This window comes from Pipra filicauda, unplaced genomic scaffold, assembly GCF_003945595.2.
Source record: "Pipra filicauda isolate LSUMZ 115617 unplaced genomic scaffold, ASM394559v2 scaffold121_size3267253_pilon, whole genome shotgun sequence".
NCBI classification, from domain to species: domain Eukaryota; kingdom Metazoa; phylum Chordata; class Aves; order Passeriformes; family Pipridae; genus Pipra; species Pipra filicauda.
In genome coordinates this window covers 2,912,434-2,928,341 of record NW_024103674.1, presented here as the reverse complement: position 1 = coordinate 2,928,341, position 15,908 = coordinate 2,912,434, and the positions used below count along the sequence as shown (strand labels likewise).

Here is a 15,908-nt window from a genome sequence, read left to right as displayed (position 1 = left end):
TCACCCTCCACCCTGGCTTGCTCAGGAGGCCTGATTTCAGAGGGAAATTGTCCCTGAGAGCACAAAGTAGGAGCTCTAACAGAGTTCTGACAGTGGCCAGGTGAATCACCCTTTGCAAGTGCCACACCCCTCTCTGCCTGGGCTCTGTGTGAGCCTCCCAAAGTTTCCAATATGATAGAGAAACTTTACTGGTCACCAGGCAGTTTGTGTGATATTAATGAAAGTGGGTAAATGTTGGAGTTGTGCACCTCCAGCCTGATGAGAAGTATTGAAGAGCCTTGGGAATGGGAGGATAGTCCCTGCTAGCATTAGGACCTTGTTGCAGATCTGTATTTTAGTGGCAGTGTCATACCTTCAGCAACTCCTCCATCTCTCTTGTGCACGTACATCCCATAGGTAAAGTCAAGGCCTGGCAGGGAGTAGCAGTTTCGCAGAGGCTTCCCCACTTCATGCTGCAGAAAAGTGAAGTTAAAAGAGAAGCATAAAGAGCTTTTCTGATAAGGTAAAGCCCCTGAAAATAAAAGTTTGTAACAGAACATGGCCACAAGTACCAGGAGTGGCTGTGGCTCCCCTTGGCAGGGGTTTGAATCTCACTGCACAAGCACAGTGCAGAAGGAGCTGAAGCCTCTAAGGGATGCTGAATTTCACACAAGTTTGTAGTTGAGTTATAAAGCAACCCAGTCTTGCTGGAAATAGGGGTCCTGACTCAATATATATGGATTTGAAATATTCTTGTTTGGTCAATGTCTCGATTGGCTGGGATGTCCAGCTGTGGTGTCTGCTGGGGGGACTGAAGGTAGTCTTTATTTTGAGTTATTTTATTTCCAAGTTGTGCATCCTTCTAGAAAACTGCCATAAACTTCCCCAGGCACAATCACATGGCTGCTCCTGCCTGGGAATAATCAAGACACAAGGCATGTTACAGGAGGAGGATAAGGGGGATGAAGAAGGGACAGCAGAGCCTGGGGCTTATAGTATAGAAGAGAACTTGAGCTCAATAACCTCATTTCTATTTAGTTTTAAAATGAACTCTTCCCCAGCCCATGTGTGTCCCAGCCTGGTGGTGTCTGTGGGATTAACTGACCTCCCCTCACCCCTTTTGTCTTTCCCCTCCCATTTCCATGGTGAAGTCACTGCAGGATGTGTGTGTCTTGAAACCTTATTGCTGCTTGAAAGAGAGGCTGTGGAGGAGGGAAGGGAAGGGGTGGGAGCCTGGCAGCAGCTTTGGTCTGTGTGTCCCTGCAAGGGAAAGCTGGAGCAGGGTCAGGCAGCAAATCCCCAGGAGCCCTGAGGGCCTTGTGTGGGTGCCTTGGGACAGGTCATTTTCCATGGGAAGGGTGTTAGAGGAGCTGGGGTGTTGTAGGTGTTGGCAGGTCTTGTTGGGAGAATGAAAGTGCTGAAATATTACTCCAGTGCTTCTCATTGAACACCAACACTGAGATGACCATTACTACACTCCAGGGTGAACGCTCTCTGGATCTGGAGGTGCCGAATGAAATGCAGACCAAGTGAAAAGAGACTGCAAATGAACCACCTCCAGCTTCCCACTCTGGCAGGCTGAGGCTGTACAGCAGGGATAAGGGACCCAGCTTACTGGAGCTCCTTGTGTAGGAACATCATCCAAACCCAAATTTACATTCTGCTCCCAGTCAGCACTGTGCAAACCCTGGCCAGGTTTGCACACCTCAGCTCAGGCATCACCCTCAGCTCAGGCAACTCTCACTGATCCAGTTTTACCTGGAGAGTGAGGGTTAATAACCCCTGCCCAAAACAGGCACCTTTCCAGAGGGCTCTGTCTTGAGCTCTCTAGAATTTGCTCATAATTCCTCAAACTTTTTCACCTGGAGACATTTCTTTGTGCACTCAGTTTGGGGTTTCTCAGCTCCTGTCTCTGTATGTAGCTACACAAGCCCTAAAAGCACACGGTGGCTGTGGCACTGGGATCCTCATCAGTGTGTCCAGGAGGGAGGTGGTGGTGCCTTGATCATGGTGTGACAACAGGTCTGCTCCTCTGCAGAGCCTGGCAAGCTGGCTGCCAGCTTTACCAGTTTGGGATCACTGGGATCATTGGGTCTGCACACCAGTACAGTGATTCTTTCAAGTAAATCTGGGGTCTTACTTCTCAGGTCTGGGAGGGAGGTGCTTCATCTTGTTCCTGTTAAATCCACACACTTGTGACACTATAAAGCAGGTGTGGTATCCCCATGACTCTCAGGAGCACAAGTCCACCAGAAAATGAGTTTTCTGGACTTGCTAAGATCTTTTGGTAGGCTCAAAAGCCCCATGAGGCTCCTTGCCCTGCGCAAAAATACAGATCCTTTGTTGCCAACAGACCTCTTTGAAAGCCATCCTGTCAGCTACCTGATGCAACCTGTGCATGACATGGCTGCATTTCCCTAGCTGCCTGTGGCAGAGGAAGGGACTGTCCCTTGCAGGTGTGTCCAGCACTGAGCACGAGGGGAGTGAGAGTGTTTTTAGTGCTGCCACGAGTGAACTGCCCCCCCGGCAGCGCTGAGCCATATGTGCCCGCTGCGTGTGAGTCGGGAGCTCACGCACAGCACACAAACCTCTGCCAGGGATGATGAAGTGGCTTTCATTGCTGATCTATTTCCCCTGTATTTACAGCTATTTTTAGACGGGTTGTCACTGGTGTACGAGGGAAATGGTGTAACGTTCCTCAGGCGCGTGAGAAAAGGCTTTTTCCAGGGATCATGTTCCGATACGGGATCAGTTAAGTGAGGTCAGAAATCTGCGATGATGGCAAAGGTGTGGCAGATGGGAGAAAATTGCTGAGAAACTGCAGGAAAGGAGAGAGGTTTGTAACCTGTGGCAAAGCTGCTTCCAGACCCTCGAATGCAGAACTGTATAGAATGAAAGAAATTATGGAATTTAAAGAGTCCCTTTTGTAGAGCACCTGAAGTTAACACAGTTGGGTGTTTACTCCGTCACAAAATGAGTGCATGCTGTTTCCTTTTATGATCAGGTGGCATTTTACAGTCACTTTGCACTGAATAAATAAAGCTGAAGGTGCTGGATAATTAATTAAAAAAAAAATCTGGTCCAATATGTTGAACATGGAGAGAATCTGTGCCTGAATCAAAATCAACGAACTCAGAGGACTCTGGTTGCCTGCCAACATCTTTTACCTACAAAAGAAGGGGAAGGATGTAGCAGGAATGAATCTTGCTTGGTGTAATCCAAGATTACAGCCTTTCTCATTCATAAATTAACAAAATGCTGTTTCCAGCTCATGAGCTGGTTTCATTTGTTTGTCCTGGGGCATTATAGGTGTGCTCTGTCATAAAGCAGTGGGGAGAGCGAGCCAAAGTTGATGCAGAAGGTCCTTTTTTCTCCCCCAGCTCTAGCACCGTTCCCTGTGTTCAGGTTTAGGCTGTCACAAAGCTGCTTGGCTGGAATACAGATCTGTCTGACAGCTGTGCCCATCAGTAGACAACTTCATTAAACCTCATTAAGATGTCATTTCTCTGCCTTATTCCCACCTCTTGGCTCTAATTAAAACCGTCTCTCTCTGCATCCCAGGCGGTCCTAATTTTCTCTGGGTACCTTCTGCAAGTTTTCTCCCTTTACGACCTCAGTGAGGAAAATCCAGCATCCTAAATGCTGTTTATCCAGCCTGTTTGGAAAGGACAACTCTAGACTTTTTCCTGAAGCATTCCCAGAGCACCCAGCAGAGATAACACCTCCTCCCAGGGCTGCAGGAGATGTGCACTGAGGCTTTGTTTGCTCTCTCCAACTGTGTTTAGGGACCAGCTAATCCATCCTTTCCCCTTGGACACGATGATTTTCGTGGTTGAACCGGGTGTGTCTGGACTGGATTTGGAGGGTGCCATGCTCAGACCGGCCCCAGCACAGTGCTGGGGGTGTTTGATCACTGGGGATACCTTGGTTGGCTGAAAAGCAAGAGGTGTTGGGTGTATCAGGATATCCCTGACCTTTCCCAGGTAGTTTCTGATTTCTGCAGCCACAGGCTTGAACCCTGGATTTGTATCTGAGTGTTGGAAAATGTTTGCTGTGAAGGAAGAGAAGGAGTCTGTTTGTGAGAGGTGGATACATTGTAAAGGTGTAAGGAAGCACAAAACCTTTCAGGTTTTGTTGCAAGACATATTTGTGTTTCATCCCCTGCTATTTATGGCCCAGTGACACACATTGCATCAATTTTCTACAGACGACTGAGACTGAGAGGGGTTGGAGATGTGTTTGTGCAGAGGTACAGCGAGAGACAGGCATGGATTTTTAATCCCTGCCTCTGCAGCCCTTCACTGAGAGGAAATGCTGGGCAAATCCATGAATCAGCCGGGGCTGCCCCATCCCCTCCTCTCTGGCTCTGTGGCCACCTGCAAACTCTGCGCCGGTGCCTTTTCATCCTGCCAGGCCCTGCCTCCCTCCCACCTTCTGTTCCCCTTTTCATGACACCCCCTTGTACAGTAAAGCCTCCCGTCACGCTGCCATTACTATTATTATTGCAGATTTACTGCACTTGCAGAGTGAAGTGATTGCAGTGACAAGGCCCAGCATTTTTCCCTCCTTCCCCCCGCGACAGCTTGAAATCAAGCCCTTCATTTGCATTTACATGATCTTGCTGTGCAGCTTATGAGATCGGGAGATTTATTTGCTACTTAGCTTGATGTTTGATTACACTCTAAGAAGGCAGTGAGCTACAAAGTGCAGGGATACATCAGAACTGAGCTACTGAAAGCCTCTGGGGGACAGTAACTCAACATCAGGTTTAGGTAGATGAGAAAGGGAATGTTCAGTGTTTTGAGAAAGGCAAATTTGATGAGATTTGTTTTTTTTTTTTTTTTTTTTTTTTTTTTTTTTTTTTTTTTGTTAAGGGTGGAGGGAAAACTTTCCCTCTCTCACAAAAAAAAAACAAAACAGGAAAACGAGAATGTTGTTATAAAAACACACCTGAAAATCTGGATTTGTTAGTGCAGAAGAAATCCTAGCAGGGGCTGGTGGCTGCTGGGCTGCCTGCCGCTAACTGGTTGTAACTTCCACCTCCAAGAAGATTATTAATAATAAGTTGGCAGTTGTCTTCAAAGCTTTTCATAAGCATTAAAGGTCAAAGTCAAAGGAAGTTTTGCTTGATGGACCACCACAAAATCTGTCCCTGATTTATTAAGCTTCAAAACACTCCACTGAGCATTAATCTTCTGTAATAGTGGGGAAACTGAGGCAGGGAATCAGTGTGACCATGTAGGACAGCAAAGGGAATGGAGTTTGGACTGAGGAGAGAAGCAGACCATTCCTAATAGTCACTGAGTTCAGAGTAGGAGACCAAATTATTAGTGTCCCACAGCAGTGTGAGATTATTCCAGAGAAAAGGGTGATGGTTGGGCAAACTGCTGCCCTTGGAGTCTGGAATGGCAAAGCTCGAGGATCTTGCTGTGAGTTTAACTCCTTCCAATTTGCATCATTACAAATGCTCCAGACAGGGTAGACAACACTGCTAACCCAGAGTATGTCTACACGTGCAATCTGTGCTAATCAGTGCTCCTGACTGACCTGCACTGGGAGCTGTAGCCTTATTAGATACCAACCTTTGAGTGTCAGGTCTAAGTTTGAAAGGTTTTGCCCTCTGAAAGCTACATTTTGTGCAATGCTGGCAGTGGAGGATGGGTTGGATAGGGCAGGTAGAGAAGGCAGATGGCACTTCCAGCCCAGGATCTCCCTACCCAACCCCAGGCACCATCCTCCCTGCTCACAACAGGGCTGCAACACCCACAACCAAAGGCCACACACGTGTCCCCAGCACAGAAACCCCCATCTAGGGAAGGCACTGTCTGATACAGCCACTTTGTGTGCGAACTGTTTGCACTCAGCTTTTAGTCTTGAAAATTGCCCTGAGATATGCTATTACAATTAATCATTAAAGACTTAAGAAAGAGTATACCCCATTACATAAAAGACTCCAGCGATGATCTTTATCCAACTTGTAAAATGGGCAGACTTGATGCGACTGAATAATTTTCCTCTCATCTGCACAAAATCATGAATGCAAGTCAGACTTTGAGCCTGAAGTGAACACTGCGAGACCAGCTTATAATTACCAAAACAGAAAAAAAGAACAGCGTTTTCTAATGAATGACAAGCCACTAGGTGGAAATCTAATTTGGTCTAATTAAGCAGCCTTTGTGAGGATTTGTCTTTAGATGAAAAGAGGGAGCCAAAGAGATCTAAATGCAAATGAACTCTATCATTTTGGTTTTAAAGGGCCAGGCACATAGGAAAGTATTTGCGTACACAACACTTTCGTTTGTCTTCATGGGTGTATTCACCTTCTGGTTTTCCATTGAAAAATCCTGTTTGCCCAAAAATTCTGGCACTCTGAATACTAGTTTTTATTGAGTTAGAAGATAATGTGCCATTAGAGGAACAATTTTAGCAGTAGTGTATTGCTGTTAAAACTGCCTTTCTCCGTAACAGGGCTGCTCCTTTCTGCTGTCTGAAAATGGGCTTGGAAAAAAAAAAAAAAGGGGGATATTTTTTGTGAAGGAGTCAGTTCCCAAGTCTGTCGCTGTCGATGTGTGGCACCGAATAACTCTCAGGTCTTTGGGGGCACCTGCTGGACCCTGAGCTCCTCCTCGGCGCCTCCGTGTCAGGATGAATTACTTCAGCATTGATAAATCACCAACACCTTGCCCAGTTGTGCTATTTCTGCTGATTCTGCCGACAGTCTCCACGCTGGGAGCAGGCAGCCCAGGTACAGCCCCAAAGGCTGAGACTCACCGAGGTGTTTGACTATAATTGAGATGGAAATATTGAAAACGATCTTCTCCTGCTCTATTAAATCTGCTCCTGCCTTTAAGATAAATTTGAGTCTGTGTAAGGTTTTGTGCCAGCGCTGAAGGTCAGAGAAGCACATGTGTTTCTGTAGAGGGTGTCACAGCTTGTGAAGTTCACATCAGCCCCTGCCTGCTCACAGCCCTGGAGAACAAACAGGGTCTGTAGTCAGAAGACAAAGTCCCTGGCAGGAGGGATGGGTTACTTGGGCTAAACGAAGATGGGGGCAGTTTACAGCTATCACTAGACTGAGGTTTTACCTATGTATGATTTTTCTTGAGCTACAACCGCCATTTACCTCTAAGAGACAGAATGAACCTGGGATAGATTTGAGGATGTGTAGGGACAATGGCAAAGAGGTTTGGTGCAGCATGGGGTGGAGCAGCTGAATGGAGAGACACTTCTCTGAGTCCTTGCTCTCCCTACAGGCAACATAAAGGGGGAAATGGAGGCATGGACGGACAGATCAGGGTGGGAAAATCAGTGGAATAATTCTGTCTTTGATGTGGCAGCAGTTTTGGAAGCTTTGGGGGTAATGTGGGCAAAATAGTCAATAGTAACTTGGCCAAAAAAAGCTGTTTTACCATCTTTGCAGTTGACTGCCCAGAGAAATCAGGGGCATCCAGAGAGGAGCTGGAAAGGGTGTAGTGGGGTTATTTCCCAGAGAACCACAGCACTGAGCATACCTGCTGTACTGCAAACCCTGAAGTCAAATTCTGATGTTGGCTTCAGTGGGAGCACCAGGTTTAGCTGAGATGGGGTGTGGACTGTTTGAGGATGAGAGAGAACATTCTCTAAATGTTAAAGAGAATGGACAGTGCTGTTTGATTTATTTTTTTTAAAGGTTCTGTCCGTTTCAAGCAGTTATGACCTTTTCTTTGTGTTTCATCCTTAATAGTATCTGTTCTTTGAACTTCTCCATCTGCTACTTCAAGAAAAATCCCCTTATGTTCTCGAGGCCAGATGTTGGCCCAGATTATGTCCAGAGCAACTCAGCTCAGTGAAGCTGCTGTTTACACCATGTAACTCACTGCTGCTCCTTCAGCTCCAGTTTTTATTCAACCCTCCTGCTTTTCTTTGGGTGCTATAGAACATGTTAAGCTAAATGCTGCCAGCATAGCATCCATATGAGCCACAATGACATTAAAGGAGTTGAATTCAAGTGAGAATTTGACTGTGGGCCTTTCTGAGCAGACTGAATATGGCCACATTTCCTGTACAGTAAAATAGTTCCCCAGCAGCACAGACCTCTGATTCTTAGGCTAAATTAAATCCCTGGCTGCAAAATGAGATACTGGCTGCCTTGAGAGCTACCTGTTATTTCAAAGAAGAATTTGTCTGAAGTCAATACACTTGTGGTACCTCCTAGAACAAAATTCAAATATTTTACACAAGGAGACAACTTGTTAAATTCAGGCAAGCCTCTGGTTCAGGAATCTCTGGGCTTTCACTCAAGGAGAAACTCTAATCTCTGATCACAGATGCGGGAACTTACCAACTTCAGTCACCTCATGTACAGAATAATCTCCGTTTTCATTAGAGAATAGATCAAGTTTTTGCTGTTAAAAAAAGGATGCTGTTTCTTTAATGTAATAAAACCTCAGCAGGACAGAACGTCTTTACTAGACTATCCCCCACTATTCCCACAAGAAATCAAATATAATCCTATTTAAGAAGCTTTAAATAATTTTGAGCTTTCATATTGACTTATTAAAATGCAGCTTAAAAATGCCTTCCTTGCAATCCCTTTACAAGGGTCAGGGATATAAAATTTGAAGAAATATGATTAGTAGATCAGTTGGAAAGATATGCGGCAGCTTCCAATTTTATTATTTAAAATGCCCTTTTAGAAGAAAAGGTGATTCTGTAAAAAGTGGCACCATCTCCCTGAAGGAATCTAGTCCTCGGGTTTCCAGTCTGATCTCCTGCATTCAGCACTCAACACTTCTGCCAGGCTTTTTTAGACCTGAAGAGCCCTTGCAGCTGGGACAGAAGAGCTGCTTTCTGTGTCCTCATAGCCCGGCAAAATTGAGGCTTATCAGGCTCAAGCACAGAATAAGCCAATAGCACCTGTGGCCATTCCTTGCCTGGTGCAGAAGACAAAGTGATAATAGAGAAGCAAATATGCCCCAGAGGACAAAGCCACTGCAGAGCTGTGACCACAGGTACAGTCTGGCCCCCAGAGCCTTTCTTTTAGCACCTGGAAACTTGGAGAGATGAAGAGCTGTAAACTTTCAGATGTTGCTTGGAGAGGGATGAGTCTCTTTTTTTTTTTTTTTTTTTTTTTTTTTTAGTTTCTAAACATTATGTGCTGGAATAGAAAATTATAAGATGAAACAGGGGTCCTGCTGTGCTGACTTGAACTCTCTGCAGGGTGAACTGCATCTCCAGGCAACGGCTGCAAACTCCACCTGAATCCTGAGGGGCCCAGGCAGAAATCTCCTTCCAACAGATTTCAGTCCAGTTGCCCATGTTCATTCCTGCTGACTTCAGAGGAACTGCAGTTCCCCTGGGATCAGCAGGGTTGCAGGGATGTAAATGATGAGACGATTTGACCCCCGCTCGTGAAGTGTATTAAATACAAGGAAGACCCAAATTGTGCTGTCAGTTAGGCAGGACTCCCATTTAGCACAGGGGGCCTTGTGCTAATGCAGGAATCTGCCTGAATCATTTGCTCTGTCCTACAGCAAAATGTATTCAACATGCTGGAATTTAACTGCAAAACCTAGTGAGCAAAATCACACCCTGCCCATTACACTTACAGCCAGTTACTGTGAAATCCTAATGTGTCAGACTTTCTCTGGGAAATCAGGTAGCTAATAACTTTACTCCTGCCTAAGGCTGGACTTTGGTCAAGGCTGTCAAGGCTTCTGTGATTTTCCTGTGTTTCTGAAAAAAATATCCATGATTTTGACATGCTGGGAGCTTCTGTGTGTGAGCAAGGAGAGAGCTGGAACAGCTGAATTCCCTGGGAGCTGCAGTGCTCAACTCAGGGTGCTCTGCAAGATAAACACCAAAGGGTCCTGAGCCCACCAGGGCCTCTGTCTTCAGCTCCTGAGCAAGCCTGGCAGTCAAATGTGCTTAACCCCTGGCAGGATCTTGCCCAGAGTTTTTTCCTGTGGCAGAAGAAGCAGCAGTGACACCAACAGCAAGACCATCAAGCCCTGGAGGAAACCCTTAATCCTCCAAGAAAGAGTTATGAGGTTTTCCCCTGCCCTGTCTTCCTAATTTTCTACGTTTATGACAATAATTGTGAGACTGGGCTGAAATAGCACTGGGAAGTTGCTGCCAATGGTTAAAAACTATTATTGCCCGTGGGTCGATCTTATTAATGGTGCTAAAAACACAGTGAAAGTTATTTGGCTTACAAATTAATGCCTGTATTCTTCAAGATATGTATTTCTAAAATCCTGCATCTGACTCCCTCATTGCTCTCCCCACCAAATTCTCTCAATATAATTCCAGCTCTGCTTTGTTCTACTGTTTTTCTCTCCCCAGTCCCATATTTTTTGGAAAGGGTAGAACGTAAGGGGTTGGATACTGCTCAGGTGATGTACAGGAGAAGCCCAATTTCTTTCAAAGGGGCGACCTTCTGAGGCAACCAAGAGTTGGCTCAAAAAAGTCACTTCATAATTGCATCATATTTGCTAAATCAGATATTTTAGGTGCTTAAGAATTCTCTGTGTTCCCTTCGTGTTCAGCCATTACGAAAGGCTCCTGCTCTGCTGGAGTTCTGACCCATATTTTCCCTGCTGCAGTCCAAATTTGGTCGCTAAAAGGTAAAGGGGAAAAAAAAATCTCTTGTCTCATCACATCTCTTCCCAACCCCTGTTCAGCTGCTGTGGTATTTTCCTTCATTATGCTGCTGCCTCAGACTGTAAACCTCTCTAATTTCCTACATCGCAGCTATTTATTTAAATGCTAACTCGCATTATGAAGTGATAATCCACAAGCGCAGGAGATAATTTATGAAGCATTTAAATTAAGAGGAGCAGCTAATTGGGAGCATGTGTCTTATAAGCCTTGCTAACACCAGAAAACTACAAATTAGGGAGAAAATGGAAGATATTTTTGTCTTGCTTTTTTCTTTTGTAATGCACCGAGGAAAAATATTACCATACATCACACAAACAGGGCTGCTCACCGAAGTCTTCTGTTGTTCCTCTCGTAGTTAGTCCAACACACAACGCTCTCGTTATTACAAATTCCTCATTATAACACACAAAATAATCTCTGCTCTCAGAGAAGGTGGAACGAGGTGGGGTTTTCTGTCTCCAAATAAAGCGGAATAAATTTTCCAGGAAGGGTCCCCTTCTCAGCTACAGGCATTAATTTAAAAGAGCAAAGACTCCCTTGTTATATAGGGATGTTAAAGTGCATTTAATTTAGGGCTGCACCACGCTGTAAGAGTTTTATAGGTTTCTGTTGAAATGAGAATGAGCATAAATGGCTGTGAATCAGGGAAAAGCAAATGTGCTGTGGCCTCAAGGCTGAGGGAATGCATTTTTGGATGCTCTGTTCAGATTTTGACACCAAAGTCACAAACTTTTTGTTTTCACTGCAGCTTTGTGGTGGTTTATTCATTAAAAAACTAATATTGACCTGAATCTGAATAGCAATGTGCCCCATGCTGTGTAATTCCCAGGATACAGCTGTATGCCAGAGACACTAAATGCTGCTGGGCTGGGCTGATGGGGAAGGGAAGGGTTTGACACCCAGGCCAGGACATTAACACTGGGAAAGATGATAATTATCCCCAGTTTGAGGTTCACAATCCTGCACCAGATTCCCTGGGAGACTGCTGCCTCAGAGGGGAGGGTGCAAGGCTGGGTGTCCTCAGGAGGCTTTTCCCTGCAAGTGTAAGGCCCCTTTGGTTGGTTGTTGGTGGGTTTTTTTGGGTGTCGGTGCTTTGATCAGAGGAAACATCTGGGATGTTCCCCCATAGGAGCAAGAGGGTTTCTCTGCACTCCCCAAAGCATCCCAGGCATCCAGAGGATTGCATTAACACAGTTCAGAGGGAACTCGTGGCACATGGAACATGGAGCTGACAGTAAGGACCACCTTAATATACAGCCCTCTGCCAGCCTTCAGCAACTTTAGTTTTCAGTACAGCTGAGTGAGGTCTTTAGTCAGGAATCCTCCTTTACCAGGCAACCAGTTCATGTAGGTCCCTTGTGTGGCTGCTCGAGACAGATTTGCTGTTAGAGTAAAATATTGTGTGCACTCCCTGCCTTGCAGGGGGCTTGGGAACCACAGCGAGGTCCTTGGATGGAGGAGGCTCTGGAAGTGTGTGTTTGAATCCAAGCCCTATACATGACTGCATATGTGTGCACTGCATGTCTAGAAAATACCTCCCTTTAGTCTTTGCTTTCCTGTTCCTGCTCTTACAACCCCCCCCCCCATTACGTCTGTCCTGCTAAAAGCAGTCAGCAAACAGGCTCTGGCATTATTGGAGTTGCTCCTTGATTCGAAGGAAACCATAAATCTGAAACTTCAATCATATCTTTATGATCATTCAGCAAACAGAGATGGAGGATTTATTCAACATGGGATAGCAAAGGGGAAACTGCAGGGGGTTATTGCAGGAGATATTGGTTTAGCTAAGGCAGAACTGCTCCCTCGGGCCTCTCTAGGGCCGAGCCAATGAACAATGGCACCAATGACAATAACAAGGCAATTATGGGGAAGAGGGTGAGGAGGGGTAATGCTTTGTTAAAGATAGAGGTAAGATTCCAGCATGGTGTCTCTTTTGTGTGCTTTCGGAACTAAAGGATGGTGTGTCTGCCCGGGGTGGTCTGATTAGGAGCTGGTGATCCTAAAAACACAGCAAGTGCTTCAAATGCCTGTAGCTTGCATGTGATTGTGATGCTCTTAGGAGGTTATGAAGATTTCCTCCCTAATTAAATAGGGCTGGCAGTGGGTTCCCCTAATCCATGTTGCACTCCAGGGCAGGAGATAAGTACATAAAGCTCTGCTGACAGAGGTTTGTCTCTCTGGCTCTGTGATGATGTTGGGTTTTCTGCATTTAGAACTAACCTTTATTCCCAGGAGGGGACTCAGGGGGTCTCCCCTTGCTGGGAAGACGCTCAGACCTTCACCCAAGTGGGCCACAGTGTCGTGCCACAAACACTAAAGCCACAAACTTGCCCTGGAAAGACTGTTTTTGACATTGCTCAGTGACCTGGTGCCCAGCCTTGCACTGCTCCCATTTCATATTCTGGATGATTTTTTTTTTAATTACTGTAGTCAAGTTTCAAAATGCTGACTAGAGAGATGCTCAATCCTTAGGTTTCAAACACGAAGATTTTTGAGCACCACAAGCAGGTGTGTCTGCACCTGCTCTCATGGGGGGGGCAAACTGGGGCAGTGCTGGAGGGGCTGCTCCTGTGGGACCCCCCAACTTCAGCCTCGGGGTCAGCCTTGGCCACGGGCCTCCAGCAACAAAGTTTCCTGAGCACCAAATGGGAACACAAAAGCTTTGGCACAAAGGGGTGGAAACGTTCATGGGCGAGCTGGATCCTGCCACTGCTGCCAGTGGATGGGACCTGCATGGAATTAGCACCTTTCCAGGGGGCAGGAGACAAATGTCTCTCTTTTTTTTTAAAAAAAAAAAAAGATGCCACGGTGCAAAAGCAGGAACTAAGTGATCCATCCCCACCTGTCCTGCCTCCCCTCCTCTTCTTCTGGCAATTTTTCCTCCTCTCCTTTCCCTTGCGTGCCCCTGAGCGGTTTGTTTTTGCCGGCAGAAGGAAGCTTGAAATATTGCGAGGGGGTGCAGGCAGCGCTCCCTGTGGCCCTGCCCCTGATGGCAGGAATGCAGACATAAAATAACCCAGCGCCATCCGTAACCTGTCGCCAAAGCCCCTGTACGAGGTGAGAGTTTTCCTCCCTGCCGTGGCTGTTAGCTGCAATGTATTTCTCCCTGCACTAAGCACCGTCTTTCCCAGGGCTGCATTACAATGATTTATAAACCCCATTTCTGGGGAAAACTAATAGATCAAAGTGAGGAGAAGGAAAAGGAGACATGAAGCAGCTGGAAGAAGATATTGAAGCATGAAACAAAAACAGAAATGAAAAAGTAGTTTGTGGCACTAGTGAGTTGTTCTGTGCTGCACTTCTCTTATTGAAAAATAATAGGGGGAAATCTGTATTTTAATCCATTTTTTTAAGAGACGTTCAAGTAATCTGAAAAGCTCTTCCTAGAGCCAGCTTGCTTTTGTGTGTTTGTGCAACTCTTACAGAACCAAACACTTATTTTGCTGTTTAGCCTTTCCCTGTCTATTCTCATGTCATTTTCAGACTTTCCATGTTTTAAGCAGCATCCAGATTTTCTAACAGGGTAACAGAAAGCATTGCATGGAGGACTGATGCTCATCTGGACCTGAACCTGGGATGTGCTTGTTCCTGAGCTGAGACTCGGTCAGGTTTTACAAAGGGACACCAAGGACTGAGGTCAGGGTGGCCAGTGAGATGCTCTGCCTTTGTTTCTGTTTCCTGTCCTGCACAGCAGAAATGAATGGATGAGATTCATCATATAATTCAAGTTAAAACCTGACTGAACTGAGCCAGGAGTGCAGACCAACGCTCCTCTCTTAGTTTTACGATGATTAATGCATTAGTGTTTGTAAGAGCTTTGGCAATACGGAGCTAATTGGGCTTTTGCGTGTGTTCTGCTTGTCTGGTTCAGCCACCAGACATCCCTGACTTCAAACGTAGGCAGGGGTGGAGAATTATTATGAAAATAACCATAATCCTTGTGGAGCACTTCACATATTCATGGGGCTGCACAAACCTTCTGCCTGCAATTTCCCCATGTAGTGCAGATGTAAGTGCAAATGTTACACACAACTGATGAAATGTGTTGAATAGGACAAACAGCAGATTTGACAGAAAACAGACACGTGTGGCAAGACCACAGGGGCTTTTCTAAGAACTTGTACAGAGCCATGAGATGGAAGCTGAGGAATTATCCCCAGGCCCGTTCCAGACTTGTCTGAGGTTTGTAGGTTTCCATTCAAAGTATTTTTCTGTGTTCCTGTTGTTTGTTTAAATTTTCACTCTCCCCGGCAATTTTCTGTTGCCAGTTAATTCTGCAGTGCTGTGCTCACTTTAGGCTGGCTGGGTTGCCTTGGTCCCTGATTTCTGTTGCATCCTTTGGTGTTGGTAAAAGTGTTCCTGGGGGACAGGAGATGCAGGGGGATGCTCATGGATGTGCATAAATGATACTTCTCACGGATAACACAGGAAACAAGCACGTTGTTGAACACAGTTGTGTGCCTCCTCTGCACAAGGAAGGTGTGTGTTTGTTCCCACAGAGGAGCAGTGGTGTATTTTCCTTTTGGTGAATTGTAAAAACATGGCCTGGAGAAGGCACATCCAGGATGGCATTGAGTCTCCAACATCCATGATGTGATCTTCTTTCAGCTGCATGTCATGACTATTGATGAGAGAGCTAACCATTGCTACTTTCAAGATCAACAGCCCATTCAATCAGCCTTGTGAGTCTCTTCCACCTTGAGATATTCTATAATCCTCATGGTCAAGCTTGATTTTGGCTCAGGGCTTTGATCAGTAAGAGCTGGGGGAGTTAAAATGAAAATACAACTCTTTTATTTTGCTCGTGCCGTGTGTGAGGCAGCCTATGAACCTCTTAAAAAATGCTTCAAACAAGAGAGGTCATCTTGTAAGATGTTCAGCCCCCTCCTTCCTTCGGCTGTGCAGCCCCAAGCAAACACATCTCTGCTGGGCCATGAGCGTGGTGCTGGTGTCAGAGCTGGTCCTTGGCATGGTGGCACACATGGCAGAGGCCCTGTTATTTTACTGCATGGATCCTGCATGGATCCATTGTGCTGCTGAGCAGAGCCTAATGCAGCTGTCTCTTCCACAGACCTTGCTCTGGTAGCTGCTGGCTGCATCCCCTATTACAGCAGGCAGAAAAAGCTGCCCGTGCTCTAATAGCTATTGTAACCCTCCTAAAACTATGACAACATCCTTCTTCTGACTCCCCATAGCCCAGCCAGTCTTTACTCTTCTTCTCTTTCCTGTCTGCAGAGAGAGCTGGCAGGATGAAAGACAGCCAGGAAGGCAGGGAGAGCTGAATGTGG

The 15,908-nt window shown here is 45.9% G+C and overlaps 1 protein-coding gene across 1 annotated transcript in view; it reads right to left on the bottom strand.

The window, feature by feature from the left end:
• CFAP77 (cilia and flagella associated protein 77) overlaps positions 1–15,908 on the bottom strand; it is a 60,243-nt gene that overhangs the window by 24,183 nt on the left and 20,152 nt on the right. The window contains exon 2 of the mRNA XM_027739285.2: positions 353–452. Coding sequence (XP_027595086.1) covers positions 353–452 — 100 coding nt within the window. The remainder of the gene's footprint in view (positions 1–352; positions 453–15,908) is intronic.